The 13,839-nt window shown below is 42.2% G+C and overlaps 1 protein-coding gene across 1 annotated transcript in view; it reads right to left on the bottom strand.

Annotated features, from left to right (window-relative positions):
- fam135b (family with sequence similarity 135 member B) overlaps positions 1-13,839 on the bottom strand; it is a 131,323-nt gene that overhangs the window by 20,606 nt on the left and 96,878 nt on the right. Inside the window, exons 8-13 of the mRNA XM_017711962.2 lie at positions 13,657-13,810; positions 11,420-11,469; positions 10,144-10,299; positions 7,749-7,822; positions 5,784-5,938; positions 1,276-3,403 (exon numbers count right to left, since the gene is read on the bottom strand). Of these exons, the coding sequence (XP_017567451.1) occupies positions 1,276-3,403; positions 5,784-5,938; positions 7,749-7,822; positions 10,144-10,299; positions 11,420-11,469; positions 13,657-13,810 (2,717 nt within the window). The remainder of the gene's footprint in view (positions 1-1,275; positions 3,404-5,783; positions 5,939-7,748; positions 7,823-10,143; positions 10,300-11,419; positions 11,470-13,656; positions 13,811-13,839) is intronic.

The raw sequence follows: 13,839 nt of genomic DNA, 5'->3' as shown, positions 1-13,839 counted from the left end.
GATTAGTTTATAAAAATAACTAAAAATTAGTTATTAGTTTAAAAAGTGTGCAAACCATTGAACGATTTCCTTAAAATCACACAGCAGTGAAATTATGCTCAAGTTCATTCAATACAAACTAAAGCCTTACATTAAAAGAGAACAGCCAATGTCCAAGCAGGATTCAGGAGATGCAGAGGAACAAGAAACAATAACTGATTTATGCTGGATTACTGAAAAAGCTGAAGAGTTCAAGAAGAAAGTCAACATGTGTTTCATTGACTACAGGAAAATCTTTGATGAACATGAAAAATTATGGAAGGTCCTTAGGAAAATGAGAATACCAGAGAATCTCTTCGTTTCAACTGATCAATAAGCCACAGTCAGGAAGAAAATGGAAAAACAGACTAATTCCACATTGGCAAGGGAGTTGGGCAAGGCTGCCCACTGTCACCACACTTGTTTAACCTGGAAGCTGTATATAATGAGAGAAGCAGGCCTGGAGGAAGATGATCAATGATACTAGATTAGTGGAAGACATCAATAACCTTTGACATACAGATGCAACACTCAAAGCAGAAAATCTTGAAGACCTGAAGCTCTGTACAGACGAAGATGGGAATTGTCCAGGCTTTGGTCTTCTCTATGGCTCTTTATGGATGTGAAGGAGAGAATAAACAAGACAGGAAAAATATCGATATCTTTGAACTTTGGTGTTGATGAAAACTCCTGAGAGAAGCTTGAATGGCAAAGAAAACCAACACATGGATACTCAAGCTCTCGGAATCTTATTTTGGACATATTATGAGAAGAACCAATTCATTGGAAAAGACCATTATTCTTGGAACAGTTGAAGGTAATATAAAACAGTAGTGACAGGATATCACTGCAGTCACTAAGAAGTACCTAATGACATGAGATGACATCAGAGCAGAGCAGCTCAGCAGGGTGGACTACCATAGTCACCACAGTGGCACTCACTTTTCTTATTAATGTTTAAGGTTTTAATTTTTCCTTGTATGTACAACGTATTTGTTTCTATAATTCTGGCCACAAATTCATAATTTTGTCCATAAAATGTATTGGCTTGTTGGCCCTACTGGCCAGTGCAAATGTTTATATCTGTCTACTCTGATATTATTTGTAAAAAGCAGACTAGCCTTTAAGAGCCTTGATTCCTGATTTGTTCCGGCAGTATCAGTATTTTGGGATACTGTACTATTCCCAAACTTCTCATGTTCCCTGCAAGATCCCCTCCATATTTATATAAATACAAGAACATTCACTGTCACTCACTTCAGCATCCTTTCACTGATCTCCTGTTCAGCACACAGAGAAGAGGAGGAGGAGGAGATGATTCCAAAGGAGCCTAGTGGCTGATGGGTAATGGGGGAGGTAGCCTGACGGGCCGAGAGTCCACTGACGGATGGCGAGTCACGGAGGACGGAAGAAAAGGGCAGGCAGGTTGGAGCACATGACACGGACAGGTTCACCACCTCCACAACCTTCTTATTCATGAATGCCAAGCCTGAACTCGGCACCTTATTGGCTCTTGTCTGGCCCTCCAACCCCTTTTGCTCTCTCCCATTGGCAGGGAGATCTGTCAGGTCAGTGGGCCTCTCTTTCTCATTGATAGTGAGGCTGGCAACATTATGACTACTTTGGTTTTCATTGGTTGTAGTTGAGTCTGTAAGGTTCCCCAGATCTTTGCCATCCTCAAGTTCATCCAGATGGATGTGATGGAAACTAATGTCGTCGTGGTTATCAGGGTCAATAACTGACTCTGGTGACCCCTTGTGTTCGCAGCGTTCAGTTTCACAGGCACATATCCCAGTGTCATCATCAAGCAGACTTGGGTCTTCCACATGTAGAACGTTGGTGCTTTCTTCTGTATCATCATGCTGGTCTGCCAGAGCGTCATTAGATGTTTCTGTTACAAACTGCTGGAAAAGCAATACTTTGTGCACAGCACTTATCAGCCCAGCATCAGCTTTGGTATCTGCAGCCATTTCCTGATTGGATGACATCTTCTCGAATACTTTCTGACTAGGCACTTCCTCACTGTCGTCTTCTAGATTCCTTCTCATCTGACTGGTCTCAAGGACGGCCTTGCTTTGGCCAGTCTCCTCAGTGTTTCGCCTCTGCTGAGTGGCCGGTTCCTGGTCATCCTCGTTGTCATCAGGGCTGTTGATTTGCGGAGCAGAGGCAGACTTGGTGAGGGTGTTCAGCTGCCTCTGCCGCTCCTCTTCCTCATCTTCGTATGGCAGGGAGCTGATGGAGGTCAACGAGGCTTGCGTTGCACTGGGGAGGCTGCCGTGGCTCTCAGTCTGAAGCCCCTCCAGGGAGCTGCGGTGAGCTGCCCGACGACGGCTCAGGTGTGGCTGCTGGAGGGAGTCGCGCCCTCCTATGATCCCGCTGCGGCTGTCCAGGGGCCAGCAGGCCACTGAGCTGGGCTCGCTCTCAATGCCTGAGTCAGAGATCACGGAAGAGGAACGCTTTATTACCTTATTGGACCTGCCTAGAAACCCACCTCTAGGTGGAGTCTCAGGCTGCAGGACACTGTGTGTGTTAGATGGTGGTGTTATTGGTCGGTCAGTTGTAGGGGTGTGTGAAACAGAGTTTGACAACATTGTATCCCCTATACCATCGTCCTTTGCTTGCGTTAAAGACAGTGCCTCTGTGGACGTCTCATCTGCGCCCTCATCACCATGCCTCTCCAAGCTGGATTTGAGGTTGTTATCCTGGTGGTTATGAAGAGAAAGCTCGGGACCATCAGGGTTGATGTGGCCAGTAACTTCTGTAATGTTTGACTGGACAAGCAGCACTTTGTCTCCCCTGTATGGGTCCGAATCACTGGGTTTGACATCAATGTACCTCAGACCACTGCTGGAGAGATGCCCCGACATTAGCAAGCTGCTGTCTGCCTGAAATGATTCTGTAACATCTGTAACATCTGTACGGTCAGTGCACATTTCCAGAGCGGTTGTATTGAAATTTTCAACCTGTTGAGAATTTATTTTTTCTCTGGAATCTAATATGTCTGATTCTGAGACAGATTCAGCACTTTCCACACTATTTTGATGGCCACTTGGCTCCTCTCTACTTTCAGTCCTTATTTTGACTATGGATTCTAAGTCAGTTTCAGTTCTGTCTATATGCACCGTCCCATCAATGCAGCCAGTTAGATTTTCAGATTCAGCCACGTTCACCTCCTTGATGACAAAGTCTTTCTCCTGTCCAATCAGAGCCATGTAGGTGGGCAGGTCCATGTAGTCCTCACAGGAAGGGTCCTCAGGGGTTATTGCTGGTGAGTGAGAATATGGACTTCCCTCTGCTGGTGTGGTGGTATGGTCCACCATCTCATCAGAATCAGCAGACTGCTGAGTGTTTGAGATAGGCTGGGTTGGCACATGTGACGTATAATCTATAAAGGAAAAAAGTGATGACATGGAGCAGCAAAACAGTTACTTTGGGTGGAAATTTACCACTAATGAATGTCCAACATAGATGACTGCAAACAATCAGCTACACCAGTCTCTAAAACTCATTTTAGTGAGTTTTAGACTCTAGTTTAACTCATTAAAACCACTATTATTGGCTGATGGTATTGAAAGTATGTTGTAAAATTCTAGTAAACATTTCTCACTTGTCCATTCTGTAAATGTTCAAAATGAGACGAATTTGTGTTTGTAAGCAGATGAGGACATCTGAGTTTAATCTAATTCAAATTTGACGAGAAGTTATTGTTGCATGCAGTTTTATTTTGCAGAAACATAAGCGGCCTTTACATTTTACAATCTCGAACCTGTTGATACAGAATATACAACAAGTGAATATGTATCTACATTAAAGCTGGCAAAGTTCATGTTTTAAGACCACAAATTATTCAAGCCACTAATGTTTTTTAATGTTCATTAGTGCATTTTCCTACTCTGACCCTTCAAACTACCAGTACTAGAGTAGGCAGAAGCCTTGCTGCAGCACACCGTATGTGTTATGTAGCACACCGTACGCTGCTATGACAGAATCTGTGACGCTTGTTTAAATACAGCTTTTAGATAGCTTTTAAATCACCTTCACCATCTTCAGCAGATTACATAAGCAATGATTGTATATATGACAAATATGATATATTTACTCATTGTCTAGAATAGGGGTCAGCATCATGCAGCTGCATGTGGTACTTTTACAGCCCTGTTGCAGCTCCACAGCAGAATTTGAGTTTTTAGGTCAAATTAAAAAATCTCCCTTTGCAGTAAAATAAAGCTCTGCTGATCACTCTAACACAGCTTTAACAATAAGTGGTCTTAAATGCTGGAGTGAATGTATAATTGCTAATTCATCCTGGATGAATTCAAGAATTGCAGACTGCTGGTCACCATAGCAACACAGACAAGAATCTCAGACAAAATTTAAGACGAACATGAATTATTTGGAGACGAGCGGACTTATTTGCATTTATAATCACTCCAGCTGGTTTCCTGATACATTTAATCTGCAACCAGAAACAGACAAACACTAAAAAGTCGCAAAGCTGAAGTCGGTTTCTCGTTCGACAGCTTCTTAATCAAATTTTTCCCTTCCACCTTAAATGGTGCATGCTGCCATCTCGGGCACGGGAACATTCAAACAAGAAGCTGGAGAATGAGACGTGACGTCAGCCTTGTAAAAACTTCGACGTTGAGAGATATCAAGCAACTATTTCACTTTTGGATAAGTTTCCTGCCAGAGATGTGAGAAAAGCAGTTATAGCAGAGCTAAAGCAGAGCAAAGTAAGCTTAAAGTAAGCTCCAATCATAACAAAGTAATTCTGAGTGTCCATTTATATTTTATTAGTCTAGACTAGGACATTAGCACATATTAAGACATATTTATAGCCAAATTGGTAAAACAGTAGTTCATTAAAATGAACATGAAATGTTGTGGCTCCCAAGGCGGATAGATTTTTGCTGAAATGACAAAATGGTTCTTCCTAACATTTGGATTGTCGATCACTGCTCTGGAACATGCAGCCACAGGACTCACTGGGTGCTGTAGATAAACATTTTAATCTGTGTTCATGCTGTGGAAATTGTGATTTTCAGGATGACGTTGACGTGAACTCTCATGATGAACATACATCATGCATGCAGCATATTTTTTTAGTTAAAACAAAATGCACTGCTTTTAACTGGAAAAAAAAAACGTTCCTTTGACTGAAATAAGACAAACGCGTTTATGTTTAATGATTTTAGCGGTTGGTTAGTGTAGTGGGTAACACCTCTGCCTTCTATGCTGTAGACTGGGATTCAATCCCCTGCTTTGACAAGCACCCTACACTATACAAATAAGAGTCCTTGGGCAAGACTCCTAACACCACCTTCACCTACCTGTGCAAAATGATCAAATTGTAAGTCACTCTGGATAAGAGCGTCAGCCAAGTGCCATAAATGAAAATGAAGACAGCCTTAAATGCATTATTTAACTAATAATTCATGTAATTCTAGAATTTATTCTATTGTTTTCAAAGAGAGATCTGTTTTAGACATGCTGTTTCTGCTTCAGGCAGAGTAGCTTGGATAATTTTAGCTAGCTAATTAGCTACCGCTAGTTACAGGGACACAGCCCAAGACAACCATGGAAAACAGCAGCATGATCCTCCAATATATAAAAACCAGCGGAGTGTGTCTTGCTTTTAGAAAGACGCATCCACTATGCTGCACCAATCACAGCAGACCGTGACTGTGCACAAGAGGTGGCTGACTATAACACTGGGGGTTAGACAATGTCTAATGTAATGTGAATCAGTGTAAATATAGAGTTACCTAAACAGGGCATGTCCACATATCTGTCCTCAAAGATGATTGGCAGGCTGCTCCAGTCACCGTCAATGTCCAGGCACTCAATGGGCAAAGGGGGCATTCGGCTCATGTAGTCTGAACTCCGTAATTCCACCGCCACCTGAGCATGCTTACTGATACTGCAGGAACACAGTAAAGGAGAACAGGGTTAAAGGAGGCCAAGGTTTTCATCTCCTCTCCAAACTGTAACTGTAATAAAACACTACAGATCACAGGACTGTGAAAAAGTCTTAGGCGGCCTTAACAATCGATGAACACTGTGGAAATTCCACCTCCGCATTTAACCCATCCATGAAGTGAAACACCACATACACACACACTAGGGGGCAGTGAGCACACTTGCCCGGAGCGGTGGGCAGCCCTATCCACAGCGCCCGGGGAGCAGTTGGGGGTTAGGTGTCTTGCTCAAGAACACCTCAGTCATGGACTGTTGGCCCTGGGGATCGAACCGGCAACCTTCCGGTCACAGGGCCAGATCCCTAACCTCCAGCCCACGACTGCCCTGACTGTTTATCTTGGCAGTACGTCTGTTTGTCCAATAAGGACATTATAATAACTATAATAAAAGTAAAACAATCCTCCTTCAGAGTAAATTAAAGCTCTGCTGATCGTTCAACACAGTTTAACAATAAATGCTCTTAAACACTGGAGTTAATGTAGAACTGCTGATTCACCCTTTAACCCTGAAGGTTGGCATGCAGACTCTTGGTCACCACAGCAATGCAGTCAATAATCTTGCCTAGCTAGAAGCTAAAGAAACAGCAAACAGAAAGATTTAAGATGAACATTGATCATTTGGAGACGAATGGAATGGAACTTGTGTCTCACTCCAGCTGATAAACAGTCGCAAAGGTAAGATCAGTTGCTCATTCATCAGCTTCTTTTTTGAGTTTTCCTGTTCCACCTTAAATGGTGCAGTAGTTACATTCTGACGTTTCAGGCTCCATTTAAGGCGGAATGGGAAATTGAAGCTCCGCATTTAACCCATCCATGCAGTGAAACACCCACAAACATGCACACTAGGGGGCAGTGAGCACACTTGCCCAGAGGGGTGGAACACAGGAGGGCAGCCCTATCCATGGTGCCTGGGGAGCAATTGGCGGTTAGGTGCCTTGCTCAAGGGTACCACAGTCATGCACTGTCAGCTGAGGGGATCGAACCGGCAATCTTCCAGTCACAGGGCTGGTTCCCTAACCTCCAGCCCACAACTGCCCCACCAGTTTACAATAAACTGTTCTATTTTGGCAGAAAATGTGAGAGATGTGAGAAAAGCGTCTGTAGCTGAGCTAAAGATTAAAGTAGAGCAAAGTAAGTTTGCGTCTTTGTATAATCATTTTTATTTAGCATTTCACATACTGCACTAAATCCAATTACACAGGGCTAATTAAGCTCTTTGTAATGAAACAAGCCGTTATTCAGGGTTCTTTAAGCACTGATATCCACTGTATGCTGAGAAAAGCATTATACAATGCAATGTGGTGTAATTGTCACAATAATAATAATGCCCACCATTATATTATGAGTTTGTTTTCCAGTGTCTTTAGTTCAGTCTTCCGGTGTTGACTTCATTTTGTGCTCCGCCTGCGCTGTCACTCTTGATATTCGCATGAAATTCCATAAAAACTCACAAATACATCCTGCCTACTTGTCTGCTGCTGCCAAGTTACACTGCTATTCTACTTCTGACTCGGCTCTGATGTTAAAAGTAGTTCTGGGGGGTGCACAGAAATAGTTCACCTGCTTGAAATGTGTACAGTATTTTCATAGGAATAAACACAAATACATAAACACAAATTCTGCCAAAAGGAAGTAAATGGAAAGACAGGATTGTATTGATCTATATTTTATTCATGTGGTAATGATGTACATATTTTTATACAGTCAGTTACTCTTTTCAAAGTGATACTGTGTGAGAAGATAGAGACTCACAGGTCCTCTTGAAAGGTGAGTGAAGATTCTTTGGGGTGCTCAGTGAAGAAGTAGCCCTCTGAAAATCTCCTGACCTGTGAGAAAAAAAAAAAGGTCAGTATCGTACCTTAAACTTTCAGACCTGCTTTCCTTTAGCTACTAGCTAGGCAGGATTGTTGGCTGCGTTGCTATCGTGACCAAGAGTCTGCATGCCAATCTTGAGGGTTAAAAGGTGGCAGTTCTACATTAACTCCAGTGTTTGAGGCCGTTTATCTTTCAGAAAGTGAGTATCTTTAGCTTTTCACTTTAAGGTCGCAGTTTTGACACTGAAATACATCAATTTAACTGGCAAAAGTATCAAACACAACTAATCAACACATATGAGTCATATACATTCAAAAGCCCCCTTCCTAGCTGTGTAGATCAATTTATGTTAAAGTGCTGGGCTGCAAATGACAATGTATGTGTGTCAACGACAACCAATGAAATTCTTAATCTATTCGATTGGTTGATATTTATTTCACAGCCTTTATAATGGGATGAATCAGCCACTGGAACATTTCGGGGAAAATAGCTGAAAATCTTGGTTGGAAAAAAAAGATTAAACAGGACTACAATGAAGTGTAACGCTTAATAAATAATTTGGATAGTAATAAAAATGAAAGACAGTGATTAAAATGGGCTGCTCACCCATAAAAACATAAAGTGGTGTAGCCACACATGAATAAAAATATTAGGTTTCCAAGTTTTTTATGACCCCTGAAAATGTGTATACACTAGTCTTTGTACTTGGACACCCATATAAACCTTTGTCTGTGTCTACTGACTAAACATGACTTCTTCATGCTGCGATATGCTGCCATGTCAAAATAAAAGTCCCTTGACGTGGGCTGTGCCATGTGATATTTGAGGAAATCAGAATTCACAGAGAATTTACAGAAAAAGGTTTTATAATGAGTTGAACGCTGCCTTGAGCAACATTTTTCAATGTCAAAGGTTTGAAAGATAAAATAATTTTTATTTAAGATATTTTAAATGTATACAACCTTTTTAAGTAGTTAATTCGATCAGCATATGTGGCTGGACGCTTGCACCACCTGACATTTTTAGAGTTTGGGAGTAAAATCAATGTAATACTGAGGTATTCAAGTGGGTGAAGTATTGTTTATTATGATTTATTCAATTATTTTCTAATAAAATAATGGACATGGACACAAAACAAGGTACATTATGTAATTAACTGGTTAGACCAACGCTTTGGCATGTAAGGGTTAATATGTGCACCCGTGGTGCTGTAAACATCAAACAAAGCTCCACACACTGGGCAAATGCTGTTTTTTCTCTATAATAATTATACCTGCATAGGTGTAATGGGAAGCAGAGGGGTCCCGTAGGGGGATATATTGCTTATGTGTTGGGAAAGCTGCCCTGCAGGGATACACGTGTGTTCAGGAAGCTCATTACTTCAGTCAGGAGCACAGTGAGGAACCCAGGCAAGCATGGCCATGGAACGTAGTCAAACTAAGGTAGAGACTTGTATCAGTACGGCTTTAATAGTGATTAAAGTATTTGTATTTGTATGTGCTTTGCCGTATAAGGTTCATGAGACAGATAAGTGAGCAGCTGCTCTTTCACTAAAGACAAAATTGCAAAGGTTTCAGTGTTTGGGAGGTGGACATAAGTGATTCAGCGCTTGGCCAGAGCACTGCTAGACTAAACTGGGAATTTATCTGTACCGCTGAGGTTTGCACTGAAAATCGATGATTTATTACAGATGATCAAGTATAAATATCAACCAGTAAAGCTAATAAAACATTGTAAAAGTGAATTACCTCAGTTCATCAACCAAGTCCCTTCCTACCTGTTCTGAGGTACAGTGAGACGCGGTTGTAACACTTCATTACATTTTGACGGTGCAACCCAGCAGGATATGAAATGCAGCTTAGAATATTAGTTTTATAAAGCAGCTTTCGGATTCAAAATGAGTTAAGAATTATATTATAATCTATTTCAGACCCACCGTGCTGCTATATAAATGACCACTCCTTCAGAGGTCTGAGCAGCTAAAGCAGTAACGCGGTTCATCCTTGACTGGAATCTGTGCTTGCTGAAGTTGAAAGTTGAAGGCAAAGTTCTACACACGTTTGACTGGTACATCATTTTCAGATTTCCTTTTAAATGGGTGCAGTTTTGCTCCAAAAACTCCACTGTTAAAATTTTGGATGGTGCCTTAAGGCACATGGCACACCTGATACTAAAACCTTTGCACTAGAAGCTGAACGAATGTATGAACAATAGCATCAGATGTAGCCTGGCTGAACTCAATGCTCATAATCGGATTATCCCTTGCTTATTACACATGCATAACATGATTATAACACCTCTATTACCACACAGTGTGTTCTAGCTAACCTACCCTGAGTGTGTGGTGTTCTTGGGCCAGGTGGGTGCGGATTTGCGGATTCGGGACGGCAGCCTCCAAAAACTGAGCCCAAAGAGACACCAGCTTCGCACAGAGCTGAGAGAGATCTCTCGTTATCTGCTCAGCCACCTTCTCATGACCACTCTGTAACTACAGAGAGAGGGAGAGAGAGAGAGAGAGAGTGAGAGAGAGAGAGAGAGAGAGAGAGAGAGAAAGAGAGAGAGAAAGAAAGAGAGAGTGAGTGACAGAGAAAGAGAGAGGGAGTGACAGAGAAAGTGAGCAAGGGAGTGAGAGAGGGAGTGAGAGAGAGAGGGAGAGAGAGAGAGAAAGAGAGAGAGAAAGAAAGAGAGAGTGAGTGACAGAGAAAGAGAGAGGGAGTGACAGAGAAAGTGAGCAAGGGAGTGAGAGAGGGAGTGAGAGAGAGGGTGAAAGTGAGAGAGAGAGTGAGTGTGAGAGAGAGGGAGAGAGAGAGAGAAAGAGTGAGAGAGAGACTATGAGAGAAAGAGGGAGAGAGACAGAGATAGAGAGAGGGAGTGAGAGAGGGAAAAAGAGAGTGGGAGAGAGAAAGACAAAGTGAGACAGAGAGTGAGAGGGAGTGAGTGAGTGAGAGAGAAAGAGAGAGAGTCAGAGAGGGAGAAAGGGAGTGAGAGAGAGAGAGGGTGAAAATGAGAGAGTGTGAGAGAGTGAGAGAGAGAGATAGAGGGAGTGAAAGTGAGAGAAAGAGAGAGCGAGAAAGAAAGAAGGAGAGAGGGAGAGAGAAATAGAGTGAAAGAGAGAGAGTGGGAGAGAGCGTGAGAGAGAGAAAGAGAGAGAGAAAGAGTGGATGAGATAGGGTGAAAGTGTGAGAGAGAGAGAGAGAAAGAGTGAGAGAGACTGAGGGAGTGAGAGTGTGAGAGAGAGAGAGAGACTGAGGGAGTGAGAGTGTGAGAGAGAGAGAGAGACTGAGGGAGTGAGAGTGTGAGAGAGAGAGGGAAAGAGAGAGAAAGAAATATATATATAGAGAGAGAAAGATGCAGAGAGAAAGAGAAAAACAAGCAGAACAGACGTGAAGAAGGAAAGAGGAACACGAAATCCACAGGAAGCTGTTTAGAGACTGGATTAAGGTTCTGAATGCAGAGCCCTTCAGTTCTGTAAAGGCACTGAAACAGCCCCAAATCTGCCTCAGCTTCAGCTCTGACTCCTGCACACTCAGAGACACAGTGCTGCTGTCAGAGAGCTGAATACTCTCCATCGGTCACTGACCGGACCTTTTAAAGAGAAGCTTCCAAACCTGCAGCTCGATGGTCAGCTTGTTCAGGGTCTCCTCAATCAGCAAGTCCTCTGTAGGAGGAAAAACACAATTCAGCGTTAAACAGGTGAACATAAGCACACTAAAAAAGATCAGTCACTCATGTGTTTCAGTCAGATGGACATAAATGACATATGTCACCTCATATCATTTGGGCTGATCTATTTTAAAAATACATGCGCTACCATGTAAACATTTGAATCATTTGCCATATTGTCCATATTAATTGCCATTAATGTTAATAGCTTATAGTAACTTCTCCAATGTAAAATGTAAAATAAAATGTATTTAGATGCTTTATTCAATATTTCAACAACTGTGTGAACAATAACTTGGTAAAATGATAAATAATACTCTAATAATGTACAGTGTTGCTGGGGCACATACACCATACTCAGTCACCCATCCAACAACTATATTCAGTCACCCATCCAAATCATCGAATTCAGGTGTTCTAATCACTTTCATGCCCACAGGTGTATAAAACCAAGCACCTAGGCCTGCAGACTGCTTCTACAGACATTAGTGAAACATTAGTCGCTCTCTCAGTCGAGCTCAGTGAATTCGAGTGGTCCCGTGATCGGAAGCCACCTGTGCAACCAGTCCAGTCGTGAAATTTCCTCACTACTAAATATTCCAATTAACCGTCAGTGGCATTATAACAAAGTGGAAGGGAACTCGGCCACGTAAAATAACAGAGCGGGATCAGCAGATGCTGAGGCGCATAGTGCGCAGAGGTCACCAACTTTCTGCAGAGTCAATCACTACAGACCTCCAAACTTCATGTGGCCTTCAGATCAGCTCAAGAACAGTGTACAGAGCTTCTGTGCCAAGTGTAAAGTTTGGTGGAGGGGGGATCATGGTGTGAGGTTGTTTTTCAGGAGTCGGGCTCGGCTCTTTAGTTCCAGTGAAATGCTCTTGGTGCTTCAGCACCAAGAGATTTTGGACAATTTCATGCTCCCAACTTTGTGGGAACAGTTTGGGGACGGCCCCTTCCTGTTCCAAGATGACTGCGCACCAGTGCACAAAGCAGGTCCATAAAGACACGGATGAGCCAGTTTGGTGTGGAAGAACCAAATCAAATCAACCAAAATCAAATAAAGGTTAGATTTTTTTGTTCATATTTTAAAAGGAACTACAACTGTTACGACTGAGTTTCAAGTGAGTTGCAGGATGCTTTACATTATGCAACTTAAGTGCAATTTAGTTTCATGCAGGTTTCAAGACACTAAAGTGGCATCAAAGTTAAAGCCAGACTTCAACAACAAAATCAATTTAAAAGTCAAATACAGTACAGGTAGATAAAAGACACATTTATCACACTTAAGAAAAGATGGTTCTTCAGGGGTTCTTTAGTAAAAGCAATGGTTCTGTTTAGAACCATGAGCTCTATATAGAACCAGTTCGTGCTTAAATGGTTCTTTGCGTGACGAAGTGGTTCTTCAGATTGATTGTGAATGTGTTCTATAAGGTTCTATACAGCATTCTTTATAGCATAAAAAGGTTTGTGCTACCAGCTTGCAACAACGGAAGAACCCTTTTTGGTGCTATACAGAACCATTTGCACAAAGCGTCTATATAGAACCACATCCAGCACATTCTCCATCAACTGAAGATCCAATTAAGCATGAAATGGCTCGATTCATATGCAGACAGCGCGGGACCACATATGAGCTTTCTGCAGGCAGCTCACTGAAAGTATGTAAAAACATGCTTATAAACAGAAACATTGCCTTTACTAAAGAACCCATTAAAAACCTTTTTTTAAGTCTGGATATAGAAAAGAACAGCAGAGAAGGCTGGAAAAGAGTGCGTAATGTTATACAAAGGCTACAAAAATGTGGCAAATATGCAAATAACACCACTCCAGTTACTTTATATAGCAATAGTGACACTGCGTACCAACAAATATGAGCATCTAACTTGGCTAACTAGTGAAGTACCTGAATGCATTGTGTGCAACTTTGATTGCTTTTGAATTGCATCATGTATCTGTCAAGTTGCACTGAAATTATGTTGCAGGCAACTCACAAAAAAATCAGTGTGTAATGGTAGATTTAGAAAAATGTGTTTAAAATTCTGAAAAACATGCATTCAGTCCAAACACTGACCGCTACGGTACAACCTACAGCCCAATGACACATTACTAAAAAGCTCATAGTGCAATACTGAGTGGCTCTCGGCTGTGTGAGCGTGTTGTGTGAAGGTGGTTAACATGCCTATCTCCACACGCTGCAGCTGAGGGACGTCGTTCATCAGGGCTGTGTAATAGCAGTGCAGTCCTTTGTAGGCGGCCAGCAGGAGGCGACAGAGAGAGCGGTGCCACGTATGAGCTCTCTGCAGGCAGTTCTCTGAAGGCACGTAAAAACTTCCCTGTACACACACACACACACACACACACA

The sequence above is a fragment of the Pygocentrus nattereri genome, chromosome 11 (genome assembly GCF_015220715.1).
Source record: "Pygocentrus nattereri isolate fPygNat1 chromosome 11, fPygNat1.pri, whole genome shotgun sequence".
Lineage (NCBI taxonomy): Eukaryota > Metazoa > Chordata > Actinopteri > Characiformes > Serrasalmidae > Pygocentrus > Pygocentrus nattereri.
The sequence above is the reverse complement of the archived record's forward strand: the minus strand, read 5'-3'. Positions and strand labels throughout refer to the sequence as shown.